Source organism: Podarcis filfolensis, assembly GCF_964270895.1.
Source record: "Podarcis filfolensis genome assembly, chromosome: 8".
Classification (NCBI taxonomy): domain Eukaryota; kingdom Metazoa; phylum Chordata; class Lepidosauria; order Squamata; family Lacertidae; genus Podarcis; species Podarcis filfolensis.
Genome location: NC_139611.1, coordinates 77,483,144 through 77,497,769, shown reverse-complemented (window position 1 = coordinate 77,497,769; position 14,626 = coordinate 77,483,144). Strand labels below are relative to the sequence as shown.

At 41.1% G+C, this 14,626-nt stretch overlaps 1 protein-coding gene across 1 annotated transcript; it reads right to left on the bottom strand.

The window, feature by feature from the left end:
* Positions 1–819: 819 nt before the first annotated feature.
* On the bottom strand, positions 820–9,246 carry LOC310769040 (phospholipase A2 inhibitor and Ly6/PLAUR domain-containing protein-like). Its single transcript, XM_083628096.1, has 5 exons — positions 9,157–9,246; positions 7,170–7,286; positions 4,809–4,958; positions 3,329–3,475; positions 820–994 (listed from the first exon to the last, which is right to left on the bottom strand). The coding sequence occupies exons 1-5, from the start codon at positions 9,203–9,205 to the stop codon at positions 840–842; spliced, it is 618 nt and encodes a 205-aa protein (XP_083484222.1). The 5' UTR covers positions 9,206–9,246; the 3' UTR covers positions 820–839.
* Positions 9,247–14,626: the final 5,380 nt, after the last annotated feature.

Sequence of the window (14,626 nt, the reverse complement as noted above, 5' to 3'; positions counted from 1 at the left end):
TTGGATAATAATAATAATAATAATAATAATAATAATAATAATAATAATTTATTTATACCCCGCCACTCTGGGCGGCTTCCAACAAAACTCTAAAACGCAATAACCTATTAAACATTAAAAGCTTCCCTAAACAGGGCTGCCTTCAGATGTCTTCTAAAAGTTTGGTAGTTATTTTTCTCTTTGACATGTGGTGGGAGGGCGTTCCACAGGACGGGTGCCACTACTGAGAAGGCTCTCTGCCTGGTTCCCAGTAACTTGGCTTCTCATAGCGAGGGAACCACCAGAAGGCCCTCGGCGCTGGACCTCCCTGGATTGCCATTTGCTCTGATTCAGCTTTAAAGAGCAAGTTTTCAGGGAGAAAACTGTGGAGCAAGGAAAAATGTGTTTGGGCATGGAGTTATAATGCAAGGATTGTTCCTGGATAGCAAACCAGCTCTTTATAGGTTCCATTTTCATTTCATCCATCCCAGATACCCACCAATGCTGGAGAAGGCATTAGCAAGAGGTCCTGTCTAGTGTTTCCTGAAATACTTTTTCCCTAACTGCTGCCATTTAATGGAACTCCCATCAGAAGTGGTAATATGTCCCTTTAGTTTATTAAATTGTGAGCTTTATTAAGTTGCAGGCTTACTGTATTTATTTGAAAGTTATAGACTTGAGAACCAACATTTCATTTGCCATAATCATTTATTTTCTTATCATAATGATCACATTGCAAATTTAACTGGTTTAAATTTTACACCCTAGCTTTTTGGAGCTAGAACCCAGAACCCCAACACCAAGAGGATAAAAGAAGCCCAGTGGTCCTGAGGCCTGGCTGTGACCACTAGGCTTCAAACTTATGAAGCATTATAACAATTCTCTTTTCTGGCAGTGATAATAGTGTTGCCAATACGGACTATATGTCCGAAACCATTCTTTTGTTTTTCCTTTATGGCACAAAAATCTTTTGTTGCACATCCATGGAAAAAGAATCTATCCCCTTTATGAAAACCTGAAGAAGAAGAAAGAAAGAAATGTTCACATTAGTGCTTTTCCAGGGCCTTTGAAATTGTGGTTGTGTTAGTGAATGTGAATTTTAATAATTCATTTTTATAAAATATACAGCTGAAAAATCTGCAGCAATCCCATAAACACATCTAAAATTTGGAATACAATGTTCATGCAGCCACTGATGAATGGCATGATAACAATGAGGAGGCAGGGGAGGGGAAGGAAAATTGAGAAGCCGAGGAGGCTCAGGCATAGAAGGAAGGCCTGGCATCTGAAGAGGAGGAAGAGGAAGAAGCAGAAGAAGGGGAGGTTGAGGGGAGGGAGAAGGATCGTGATGTTGGATGCCTCAGGAGTCCAACCAAATCACAGCTGACATTGTGCATTTGCTACCCGCCCCCGCCCCCTGTTGGTTGTTTTTTTTGGGGGGGGGAGTAGAAATTATATGGACCACCCCATTTGCTTAGATGTTTGCTGCCTGCCAGCTGCTGGTTTCGTTCCAGGGATGAGCATCATTTGATTGTCAGAAAAGGAAGGATTTCCTAAGTATGGTGTGTTGGGATGGATAAGAAAGAGGAAGTAAGGTGGTTAGAGGTAGTCATTGTCTTTTGGTATCCAGGTGTTAAAGAAAGGAGGGGGATATATGTGTGTATGTGGACATATGTGGTCTGTGTGTTTTTGTGAAAAAGAAAAGCAAAAAGAGTAGGGCTGTACGTATGCATGAGTGTCTTGGTGATAGGTGTCTCTACATCTTTGTAAAGGAGAGAGAGGTAAACAGAGGTATGTATATATGCATGTATGCCTGTGAGGGAGAGACATCTTTTTAGAAAAGAAGGATAGAATATTAATATGTGTGCATTTGGGAGGAAGAGGGAGAGATGTTTGTGAAAGAGCAACAAAAAGCTAAGGCGATGGAGTGTACCAATCATGGTTTCCTTGAGATGGGGGAGCAAAGTGAAGTGTACCAAGTAAGACCAGATCAATGAAGTGGGTGGGTTAATGATTGGGGTGTGTGAAAAGCAGAGGTCACCAGTAAGGGGGAGGAAATGAGGGAGGAATGGGAATGTGGGGTGTATAAAGGATAATAAATCATGGGGTAGGGTTAAGGAGCATGTAGGAAAGGGTGAAGTGGAGGGAGTAGCATCCCAAATAGCAGAGGAATCATAGAAGGGGGTCTACCCCTTCAGAAATCAGGGAGAGAGGGAGAGACAGGGACAGAGAGAGAAGGAGAAGGAGTCACGCGGGGTGGAAAAGCACACTGGAGGAGGGAAATGCACTCTTCAAATGTTTGTAAGAGGTGTGAGAGACTTTCAAAATGTCTTGGATGGGAGTGGGGTGGTGAGTGCAACAAACAGGGGGATATGCCATTTGTCCTGAATAAAAAAGTATGGCTATAAAGAAACAATTTCAGATGACACCCAATGTCCTTAGAACTTGAAAGGCCATGGAGAGTACATTTGAGGGCTGAGGTGTTACCCCTAAGTAGATCCAACCTTCTCAGTTTCAGGATGTGGGTGGACCAGAAGGGGAACTTTCACAGGTGACCTCAACAGATGAGTAGGCTTATGTGGGAGAAGGCAGTCCTTGAGATGCCCAATTCCCAAGATATGTGGCACATTTAACTATGTGACACCAGTACTTTGAAGGGAACCTAGATAGTCCTGAGGGTTTCTCAGACCGTTTTGGAACTGGTTTCTGTTTTCAAGAACCTATCTGTATAAAACGTCAAATAGATTTGGAGCTAATTGCAAGCATTTTGCCCCAATCAGTTTCTGCCATTTTGCTTGCTGTTAACAGAGAGATGTGGTCTGGGGAGAGTTTCAAGGTAGAGTTAGAGAGGCCTGAATATTCCCTCTACTGGTGTAAGCAGAGAAGCAAGTGAGATAAGGTGATGGGCTCTTCCTCCATGTGACACTTTCCCCAGGCAGTATCTTTTTCTCCAACACATTCTCTCTTCCATCCTCCATCACATTATTAATTCTGAAATCTGGTTGTGGGCAAAGTCTGTGTCAAGGATAGCTAACCAGGAGCAGAGCCCACTGGTGCCTTCTGCCAAATGTACAAAAGCATGCATCCACAGGAGATATCAGAGGAAGTGGGGGAAGAGACAGAGGGGCTTCTTTCTCTCTCTCATTTATATTAGAGACTGATATACCAAGTGCATTGACATGTAGAAGAAACTTTGATTATTGTTTTTAAAAAAAGATTCAAAAAAGAAGAAAAGCTTGCTTCTTACTTTTCTGACAACATAAAATGGGGACAGGGGAAAATAAAGGGGTCAGCACGGTTTTCCAAGGTAATTTGCAGACTTTGTTTCCTGGTTCAGTAGCAACCTTACCTTCCATAAGAGCTCCCTCAAAACGAACACACTGATTCTCATTCCCAAGGCAGTTGACGGTCTTATCACTCGTACAATTCTGAAATTTGGCAGCGAAGCAGGCTGGGCACTGCATACCATTAGGTGTAAGAGCATTGTGATCTGGAACTGCCAAAATCAAATCTATAGTCAGTATATGTAATGGTTTTATCTGTCTTTATATCTACAATCTCTGGCATCACATATACATTTATTATCTCATTTGCTTTTTATGTGCTGCTAAAAGGTCTTTCCTTTTAAAAGTCTTTACGGGGCAATGCTCGTCTGGAAGTTAACTCCAATAATGTATGCTTGCATTCATTATTGTATTTTTAAACTTTTCATCTTGTGTTTTTAGGGATAAGCTCCAGAAGAAGGTTGCTGGTGGTGGAGGGATTGTGGTGTTGCTACAGCGGAGTGATGAGAGCTGGCTAAGGACACAAGAGGGCTGAATTAAGCCTCCATCTAAGAGGTTTTCACACATGAAGATAATGATACTTTTTAACACCTTCCCCAAAAGATAGGTGTTAAGTATCTTCTATGGGTTAAAATTGAAGTTTGTCTATGGGAAGATGTTGAAAAACCTTAAACTGCTACATTAAATGCAAAAGAACACACACACATGGACAAACACACACTCCTATATACAGTTGTACCTTGTTTTGCGGCCAGGATCCATTCTGGAGCCCCGGCTGCTAGCCAAAAAATACACAGGGCAAAGTGACATGTCTGTGAACACATGGGGAGCGGTTTGCACTTCTGCGCATGCACGAAGCGCAATTTAGTGCTTCCGCGTATGTGCGAGCGGCAAACATGGAAGTAACCCATTCCAGTACTTCTGCGTTTGCCGTGGACGTTCGCCGGAATGGGCGCTAGACAAGGCGGACATTCACGGAGGTATTAGTGTATACACAAAGAAAGTTGTGCATTGACCCTCTGTTCTGTGGCCTGTGGATCTTTCAGTTCATGATGTACTGCTCTGACGACAACCTTCCCACCTCCAAAACAATTTGGAGCTCAATGCTAAGAGATTTTATATATATTTATTTCTTTCATCATATTTTAACATACAATTAAAATATGGCTGGCATACGGTGCATCAGAAGAGTGCACAGTCAGATCCTTCCACTTAGCAACAGGAGAATCTGATCTTCCATGGTGTTCCTTTGGAGGGCAGGAAGGAGGAAAGGACCTTCTTCAAAAGGGATCCTCCCAGAATGGTCTTCTTTTTCAGTGTTTCTCCTTCTCACTCATGGCAGCCTCTGCTTCCTGTCTGCCTGACAACTCATCCCCAGAAAGCTCTGCACTGCTCAGTCCTAGATCTAGCCATCTGAGGCTGTCTCAACCCCAGTTGAATGAGACTAAGATCCCTCAAAAGATGCCCAGCTTAGGTTGTGCCTTGGCTGAATCTGGAGCACAACTATAATATGTAGGATATTTTTAAAAAGATGTAGACACTTACTTGTGAGAGTTTGATTGTTGCACAGGTCACTGCTGCAGCAGTGGATCGTCATGTCAAGGAATTTACCCTGAGTTGAAGTGAAGCTGTAATGGCCCGAATGGCACACTTTAGACGCGGCACATCCATAGAAAACTTCCTCTCTATTATCAACTGTGAAAGAGAATTTTAAAAGAAATGCCTAGAACTTGAGCAAAAAATGCTGGTCTATTAACTCCAAACATAGTTTATTTGTAATGTTTCCCATATTCTTATCTGGCTGAATGGGGGAAATTTCAGACTAACCATATAGAAAGTATTATTAAATTTAATAGACTAGGAGAAGGGCCACTATTTTTTGAAACAAGAGTGCTGGGGATTTGTTTATCTTGAAGCATTTTTAAAATGGAACCATTCCATTTAAACTTATAAAAAACATTTCATTTGAAATAATGCAGAACTTCCTTTCAGAATTCTGCAAACTGCATTCTGATATATCCTACAAACTTGAAAACAGTTTGCAGTGTTTTCTACTGCTTAAAAACAGTAATGGAGTGGTGGAATTGTAAGTTAATTTAAAAGCACTGGGAAATGATTTATAATGAATTGGAAAAAAATATTTAAGATAACTTTTGTGAAAAACCCAGAAGCCTTTTTACTAGGCATTTCAGGTCAAGATTTGCCAAAAGAGAAGAAAAAACTTTTCATGTATGCTACAACTGTGGCTAGGATATTGCTAGCACAAAGATGGAAAAGTGTTGAAATACCAACCGAAGAAGAATGGCAAAGAAAATGGATGGAATATGCTGGAATGGCAAAATTAACGGAAAGACTTCGAGACAAGGACAATAGAGATTTTAAGAAAGACTGGGAACCATTCATGTCATATTTACAGAATCAATGCAAAGAAATGGACTTACTTGCAGGGTTTGATTAAACGCTTGCAATTAACAAAATAAATGTAGGATGAACATGTTTAAGTGATAAGAGAGTAATAATATTTTTTAAAAAATTAGAGAATAGAAATAATCAATAAGCAGGGAGAGATAATATGCCCCCCCCAAAAAAAGAGGAAGCTCAGGGAAGTCGTGGAGGGGAGGGGGAAATTGGGCGGGTGGTATTTTTGTTATATGTGATGATATTTTGATGCTAAAAATGTAAAATTTCAATAATTTTTTTTTAAAAAAAAACAGTAACAGAGTGGAGTGGTGGTGCTCCGCTGAACTCATATTGCGCAGTTCAGCAATCTCAGCTTGCATCACACTGACCTCTGTCTCATTGCCCTTCCCCCTCTACCTCCAAGGTAGCAGCAGTGATGTGGGCAATGGAAGGTCAGGTGAGCACCATTGACCCATCCAACCAAATGGTCCGGTTTAGTAGCATATATCTGCATATCACAGGTCAGGGGTTCCTTGGGCTTCAGACTGTCTTCACAATGTCTTTCCAGAGATGTCATGAAAGAAGATGTATCGTGGTATATCCTTGAAATCTGACTTACCCTGACCTCGGCAATTAGCTGATAATGACTTGTGAGTGAGTGGGGAATCTCTGAGCAGAATAAGATATGTGACAAATCTTCCAAAATATGTTAGTTAGAGGGTTGCAAGAAGCAGGCATGGGCTTGCTATGGTAGCCACCCTAGCACCAAATTCCATCCAGCTTGGATGACAGGGAAAGCAGAAACAGCAGCACCAAAAAATGTTGCCTGCCTTGAGATAGAGTATGCATCCATTAATTAAGTTAATACCTTGCTATATTTCCTGAAACCTTAAAATGTTTGTTTAGAGGTGAACCACTGGAATACTTCTCTTGTGTTTTTTCCTTCCTCCGTTCTCCACATTGTGAAGCATTATTTCAAAATTACTTGAGGTGGGACAAGGAGCCATGACAGTGTGGAGCACCTTGATCTTCCATCCATTGATTGCTCAACATATGAATACTATTTACGGAAGCAGTGGAGAAACTCTCAATTGTAGTGCAGTTCTTGGCACTGACTATATTTGGTTTATAGTCCAAGTTTCTTATCCTGGTCTGATAGCCAACTGTAAACTGGTTTTCATTAGTTTGGGGGTGCTGCAGATCTCTAGATACTGCAAATCAAAATGGGCATCCAAAATGGATCACTGGTTGTGATCAGATGTTCTTTCTTTATTATTTTATTTTTAGATAACCCACTTACACATGTTAGCCATTACTCACTGCAGGGATGGGGAAGATGTGGTCCTCCAGAACTGGTTGGACAACATCTCTCATCTTTCCAGAGTATTGGCCATGCTGGCTGTGGCTGATGAATTTCAAATTCAAGCACAGCTGGAATGCCACTTCTTCCTCACTTCTGCTTTTGTGCATCAAAAGGGAAATGATTAAAAGATAGGTTAGACTTACCTGACTTTGTGTTCAAAACACCGGCAACACAGATATTCTGTCCAGGTTTACATTCCGAAACATTTTCGTCTGAGAGTTCAGTAGTGTTGACCGCAGAGATGCATTTCAGTGGTACAACTACAGGCAGGAGAGAAATATTAATGCAAAGCTGTTTCTTTCTTTCTTTTTGGTGTTTGTGTTTTTGTGAATAATGCACAGAGAAGAGGAGATTGCAGATCCAAACTTTTATGAAACATGAAAAATCAGTATACAGTGGTACCTCGGGTTACATATGCTTCAGGTTACATACGCTTCGGGTTACAGACTCCGCTAACCCAGAAATCATACCTTGGGTTAAGAACTTTGCTTCAGGATGAGAACAGAAATCGTGCTCTGGCGGTGCAGTGGCAGCAGGAGGCCCCATTAGCTAAAGTGGTGCTTCAGGTTAAGAACAGTTTCAGGTTAAGAACGGACCCCCGGAACGAATTAAGTACCTAACCCGAGGTACCACTGTACAAGTATGTTAAATATGTTTAATTAACAGGGATCCAATAAACCTTTTGAATAATGTTTCATTTTAGTAAAATAAAATAAGGCAAACACTCATTAATTAGTGCTGTGGAAGTCATTAGCTAGAAGTAATAAGTTTTACTATTTCCTAGGTGTGGTGGAGTGCTCAATCCTCTCCTGTCTACCACCAATTTTCCTCCCACTGGATCTCTCAAGTAAATACTCCACTTCTTTGAGTCTTACACAATTCTTACACAACCATTTATTATTCGGTGAAAGTTTAAAAAGATTCATTTTGGTCCTTTTTCATAACACAAAAATTCTTGAACATCCATTGAAACTATGCCCATGCTCTGCATAATTTTATCAATGTTGTTGTTGTTACCAATACTATTATTATTATTATTATTATTATTATTATTATTATTATTATTATACCCCACCCATCAGCCACTCTGGGCAGCTCACAGCATATAAAAATACTAAAACATCAAGCATTTAAAACTTCGCAATACAGGGCTGCCTTCAGAACGTTTAAAGGGACTCACTTTGGTCCTTCTTAATATAACACTAGAACTCTTGATCATCCAATGAAGCTGAAAGATTGCAGACAGACAAAGAAAACTACTTAGCCCATGTTATTCTGAATTTATCAATGTCTTTTATAAACTCTACCCACCTCCAATCCAGGCTAACACACTTAAAGAAGAATAGGAAAAGGACCTGCCACAATTGCTATATATAGTGATGAATTGAGGGAATTGCATTATTAAAGAGCTGTGGATGCAGAGATTAGATATGAAAGGAAGGCTTCCCTTTCTAGTGAATACTTGCTGCAGTGAGACATCAAAAGAGAAAAATTCAATAAAAAAAACACTCTAATGCAACAAAGGCAGCCTCTATAACACCCCATACTGGAAATCTTCAGGGATGATATAGAGAAGTAACATCATCCCAAGGGCTTTAGAGGAGTTACTTACAGGTTGTTGAGCACCAAACGGATGACAACGAAAGAAAACACACCAGAGTAAATTTAAGGAACTGCAGAAAGTGGGGGGAGGAAGTCAAGTTTTGAAATGTTAAAATGACTGTAAAATTATTGAAATGTATAAACCTGAAAATCATAAATATTTTTTTAAAAAAGAAAACACACCAGAGTGCCCATTCTGCAGTGCTCACAAAACAGTGGGAAAGGGGAGAAAAGGGCCAAAGAAATGAAAGAAAATGGAAGATTTTGGTTTGGAACAAAGTAAACACAATTCCACATGTTCTATATTAGAGATAGTATAGCCCTGGCTCTCCACTTTGAAACTGTACCTTACTAGGAGACTTTTCCACTCTGCTAAATGTATAATCAGTGGTCTCTGATCACTATTCTCTTTAGGTATGCCATACTCTGCTCCTTTTCCAGTGATGATCCTCTGAGGTTCTCTTCCTCCTCCTTCACAGCACATTCTGAGATGATAAAAAGAATTCTGGTTATCTGCTTTCAACTCACCTGGAGAGAGCATTGCCCAGAAAAGGCATGTGCTCAGGACTGCCTTCATAGTGCTGGAATAAGCAAGAGTCAGGAACGACTTGGATAGGAGTTGGACCATCAAAGGCAACTGATGCAGAAAAGAGCCAATTCAGAGCAATTTAAATGAGAAGGAAAGGGGCCTGAGGGCAACACTTCGGGAAAATTTGTTTCTTGGGCAGTGAGATGTAGTGACTGAGTGTACCAGAATGGGTGATGCCAGATTACAAAGTTTGTTAATTAATTAAAAATAAATTACTTTGTATAAATGGATTAATTTTTGCCAGACCCTTAGGGCAGCACCTGGGCAGAACTTGTTTGATGAGGCAGAAGAAAGGATGCACATGGAGATTTTTTCCCTCATCATTCCCATAATAGCACGACTGATTTTAAAATTCAACATTGCAAAAGGTTATATCTCAAGGGGTCCAGCCAAGTGTACAGCTATTTGAAGTACTTTTATTAGATTAAGGTCAAAGGGGGAAAGGACTGCTGTCTGCTATGTATGCAGAATTAGGATTTCCGCCCCGCACTGGTCCATTATTAAGCCTTAAACTTACATGGGAGGAAGACCTTCACATAGAAATAAAGGATTCTAAATGGTATGAGCTATGGTCATCTAAACCATGTAGAACAACCTCCTTTTTATAGCATTCTAAGAAAATCCTGCATAGATGGCATTGCACACCAATGCAAACTCCCCATATGAAGTCACAGAACTGCTGAAGGAGTATGGGAAAAGAGTAAACTTTTTCTGCCTATGGTGGGATGGCCCACATTTATTTAAATTCTGTAGAATGGTGGGGGGCGTTGTTTGTTTTTAAAAAGACCAAAATATCCACTGTCACCACAACTTTTTATACTAAAATTATGAGGTGACCATTTGAAAGATTTCTACTCTCTGGAACTCTTGACATGGATGTTGGTGGCAGCCAGAACCTCAATTGCCCCGATATGGAAATTTTACATATTGGATTTATGGATGGTGTGGAGTTCAGTATTGGCTGAAAACAATAAATGACCTGTTGCCAAAGGCTGGGAGGACCCTGAAAATTTCTGGACTGCTTGGTGGGTTGTTATTTTATATACAACAAATACAGATGCCCATCCATGCCCATACTCCCTGTCCATGGTAAAAAAAAAACAAAACAAAACACATGGCTTTTGTAATGTTCTTAAGTACTTTACCAACTAAATATTAAGTCTCTCCTAGATATACTGTGCTGCTTATTTTGTACGTCTTTTACTTCAATAACATTAAAAAAAAATTCATACAGGAAGAAGTGTGTTTGTCACCTTGAGCTCCTTGCATAAAAACTGGGTTATGGGGCATACAATGTGTTAGTGGAAGGATTAGATCCTCTGGTGGGGGACACAACATGCTCCTTCTGGGGTATTTTGTCCATCTTTGGTCCCCACCCTGCACTCAGCTCTTCCCTGTGGGTCACAGAAGCTGTCAGCATGCGACAGCAGCCACAACCTGGAAATGGCTTCAACTGGCTGGCTAAACCAAGCAAGGGTCGTTGAGGGGTCCCAGACCTTCAGTGAGCTAGGGACTTGCCCTGCATGCAGGGACTGACTCTATCAGATTGAGTGGACAAAACCAATAGTGAGTGCAACTGTCAAGAAAGTGATTCCTGTACATGTTGTAGAGGGGCATGAGGGACTGATGGGGCTGGTCAAACTGGGAAGGTAGCCGATCTAGGAGAAGGAAAACTCTGTCCCTAAACCACTGCTGCTTTGTGGAATATCTTAGGGAGAAGAAAATCTAAGGAGTAAATACTGCACAAATCTGGACAGGAGTATCTAAGACAGACAGCTGGAACCTTGTATGCCTCTTTCTGGCAACTCCTGTAGTCATGCTGGTTCCATACATACTGCTCTGCTTTCCTTTGGACTACATCAGTGAGACCAAGAGAGTGTATTGTTGCCTGTGCAGCCTAGGACATCCATGAACACTGCCCAAGTTTCCACACCGGGGAGCTCGTTTTGGTGCTGCTAATGCAGCAATTTGACTTCATCCCTGGAGGTGCACTCCATTGTCTCTCGAGGCAGACAGATGCCAACTACAATAATAATCTCAGCAACAACAATAATTATTTTTGTCACTTTTAATCGACAGTTCTCTTGGTAGTTGGGAGTAAATACCATACAAATATTTTACATCGGCTCCATATGCCCATTTTTTCAGTTGCATATAAATATTAACCCAAAATCATTAAGAAGGTTAGATGACTTAAATATTGTCTCATCTTCACAGTACAATGGGTGTAAGCGCAGTGGAAGAAACAGGCAGAACGTTCCAGAGAATGATTTCATCAACCCTCAGTAATGACCTTGGAGCCCTACTGAAATACCAAATCATACATAATGTATTTTTCAGAAACACACAGTGATTTTGACAGATAGTACACGTCTTCGATACCCAGCTTGGCATCAGGGCCAAATGAGTCTCAGGGCAATATCTAGGAACAACTGCTTCAGTATAGCATAGGAATGGATACAAACAGAGACTTGTGTTTACCAGCTCTCTGCTTCCCTGAGTCTTAACTTGTATCCCCATATTTGGGCTGCTCTGGATGCTCCCTGTTATCCTTACTGTCAGAACTGCCATTCAGTGTGTCAATTCATGTCTAAGTTGCAGGGAGTTGGGCTAGGTGATCCTCTGAGTCTCTTCCTACTCTACATTTCTATAATTCAGTCTTGGAGCAGTTTTAAAGCATCCATGTGATATGCTAGGAAACATGCCAAAAATGAAATATAGGATATCAAAGAAAAGAATAAATGTTGAGTGAGAAAGCTTTCCCATGTGGTGATGCTGTAAATCAAGGGAAATCATAATCCCTGACCTTTCACTCTTAGCTCCTGACAACTCTTCTTCTGAACCCTCACACTGGGCTAAATGATGCTTGCTTGTTGCTGGCCATTGTTGCTGGCCATTGTTTTCTGGATCATGGACAACTCCAAGAGAACAACTTGCACAGCTGAAGGTTGGTGCTAATCTGAGGCCTTCTGTTGTTGCATCTTTTTTTAACCCTCCTCAGCACCTCCCATCATGCCTAAAGGTGATGGCTCCCCATTTGTGGAGTCCTATCTCCACTGGGCCTTGGGATGCCACTGGTGTTCTGGGCCTTGCATTCTGACCCTTCTTCCCACATCCCTTCCTGTTGTACTGATCCAGCAGCACCAAACAGGTAAGATGTTGCAAATTATCTCTCTACCTGCTGTGTGTACAAAATGTGAATTATCTCTAAATTCTAGAAACATGGAATTGAGACACACATATTGATTGTTTTTGCAATTTCATTTTATAACCAGAGTGTCTGCACCACCAGCGTTCAGCCCAGACACTGAGATCTAGCTCTGAGCCCCTTCTGGTGGCTCCCTCATTGTGAGGTTCCAGGGAACCAGGTAAATGGTTATCCATCTATGCAAACCAATAAAACATACATTGTTGAAAAAAAGGGTTAGGTACCAGAAAATAAAGATGGTTTCTGGTAAATGAAGAAATATATGACATATGGATGAGGTTTGTGCTGAAGAAGGGATGTGAAACAGGTGTAAACAACTAGATTGGTTCAGTTTAAGGCAACGTGGCTAAAGGCAAGCAGATCAGATGACTCAAAGTATCTTCACTCCTTTCCAACAATCTGATGCAACTGGAACAAGGAGGAATGAAATTGCAGAAAATGATTTCATCAGCTGTTGGTAAGCACTTTGGAGTCACTGTACAATCTTCAGTATATATCTCTTTGTCCCTAGCATCTATCAATACTCCTCAGCTATGAAGGGAATTGCCACCTCTTTAGTTCTTTTTCTGGGGCATGGAGGATGATAAAAATATATTCTCCTTCCAACTGAGTTAGACCCCACAGCAAAGAACAGCAAAGACTGAGGCAATGGCTCATGTAAATACATCCCTTTATCCAATAAAAACCTAGCAGCTCCTCATAAGTTTTGGACATCTTAGTAACAGTGGAAGTAGTTCACAAGTCTGTAACAAATGAGGGCTGGTAGTTAGTCACTGGAGAACACTGTTGGGAGTCACAGCATTTTGAGAAAAGTCTAAAAAACATATTTGCAAGCTATGGAAGCATTGAAGTGTCTCTATTTTCAAGGCACAGTCCTGGATTTGCAGAAGCCGTCCCAATTTCTGATTTGATCCACTTTTCCTTATGACGTCCCTATTTTCGTTGGAGGGTATGGAGTTATCTGACCCCCCCAAGCCATCTGAAGGCAGTTCTGTATAGGGAAGTTTTTAATTGTTTAATATTTAATAAGTTCTTTTATGTTGGAAGCTGCCCAAAGTGGTTGGGGCAACCTAGTCAGATAGGTGTGGTATAAATAGTAAAAATACTATTATTATTGAATAGGAGAAATGTTGAAGGATTGGATAGCATTGTGAGAAGAGATTAAAAAAGCATTTTTGCAAGCTATTCAAACATTTGCTTGTTTGCTTGTTTGCAGCAGAAGAGCCAAAACACTAAATTGGTTTTTCTCTTTTGATGGTGGGCATAATCAGAAGGCCTCAGGTTGGATGGCCATCTGTTATTTAAGATTTAGTTGAGAATCCTGTATTGCAGCAGGTTGGACAAGATGACCCACAGGGTACCTTCCAACTCTCCAACTCTATGGTTCTCCCAAAATGTGCATGTCAGACCCAAAGTGTACTCCAATTCATACCAGGAGTGAAATACTGGCTGATTCCTGAAAAGTGTCCTAAACTCAATAATGCCTCGGTGTTTTTCCCGCCAGCTAACTCCCTTGCCCAGACTCGATGCAAGCCAGCTGCACCAATTCCTGCCCACTCCTTCTTCCTATTTCTCTCTGTCTCATCCTCATTATTCTTATCTATCTGTTCTGGAACAAGAACAACAAAGGCATACACAAATCCCCCTTTCCCAAATTTCTGCTTAGGCAGTAATAAATGGTGTTATAACATAGTGGAGGCCTTTCCATATGGAATAGCTGTGTATTTTACTTCCACATAGGAAATTTAACTTTCTGCCTTAACCTTATTTCCCTATACCCTGGCTGTCTGTTTCACTGCCTTTGGCGCGTCCCACTGCTGGGCTACACTAATGGCCTTTGGGATAATCTTCAGCTGAGCCAACAACGTCTTCCTCAACTGCCGTTTTGCACATTACCTGGTGTCTTCCACTTGACTGGAAGTGGAAGTGACTAAGAGTGGCTGAGAGTATGGCCTTGTTTGTGTAGTTTGTGGAGACAGCTGGCTCCATGCTGTGTGGGTGCTTTATTATCACCAGTTACTCTCTTAGACACTACTACTTCAGCTCCTAAGGTCTCTAGTCATCCCTTTCCCTCTCTGGGAAGGTGTTCACCTCTATGACAGGAGAATCAGTTTTACTGGCTGAAGCTTCCAGTGCATCTATGCAATATCAGGCCAAAGTGATTTAAGAGTTCTCTTAGATTTTGAAGTCATTTTACCTGC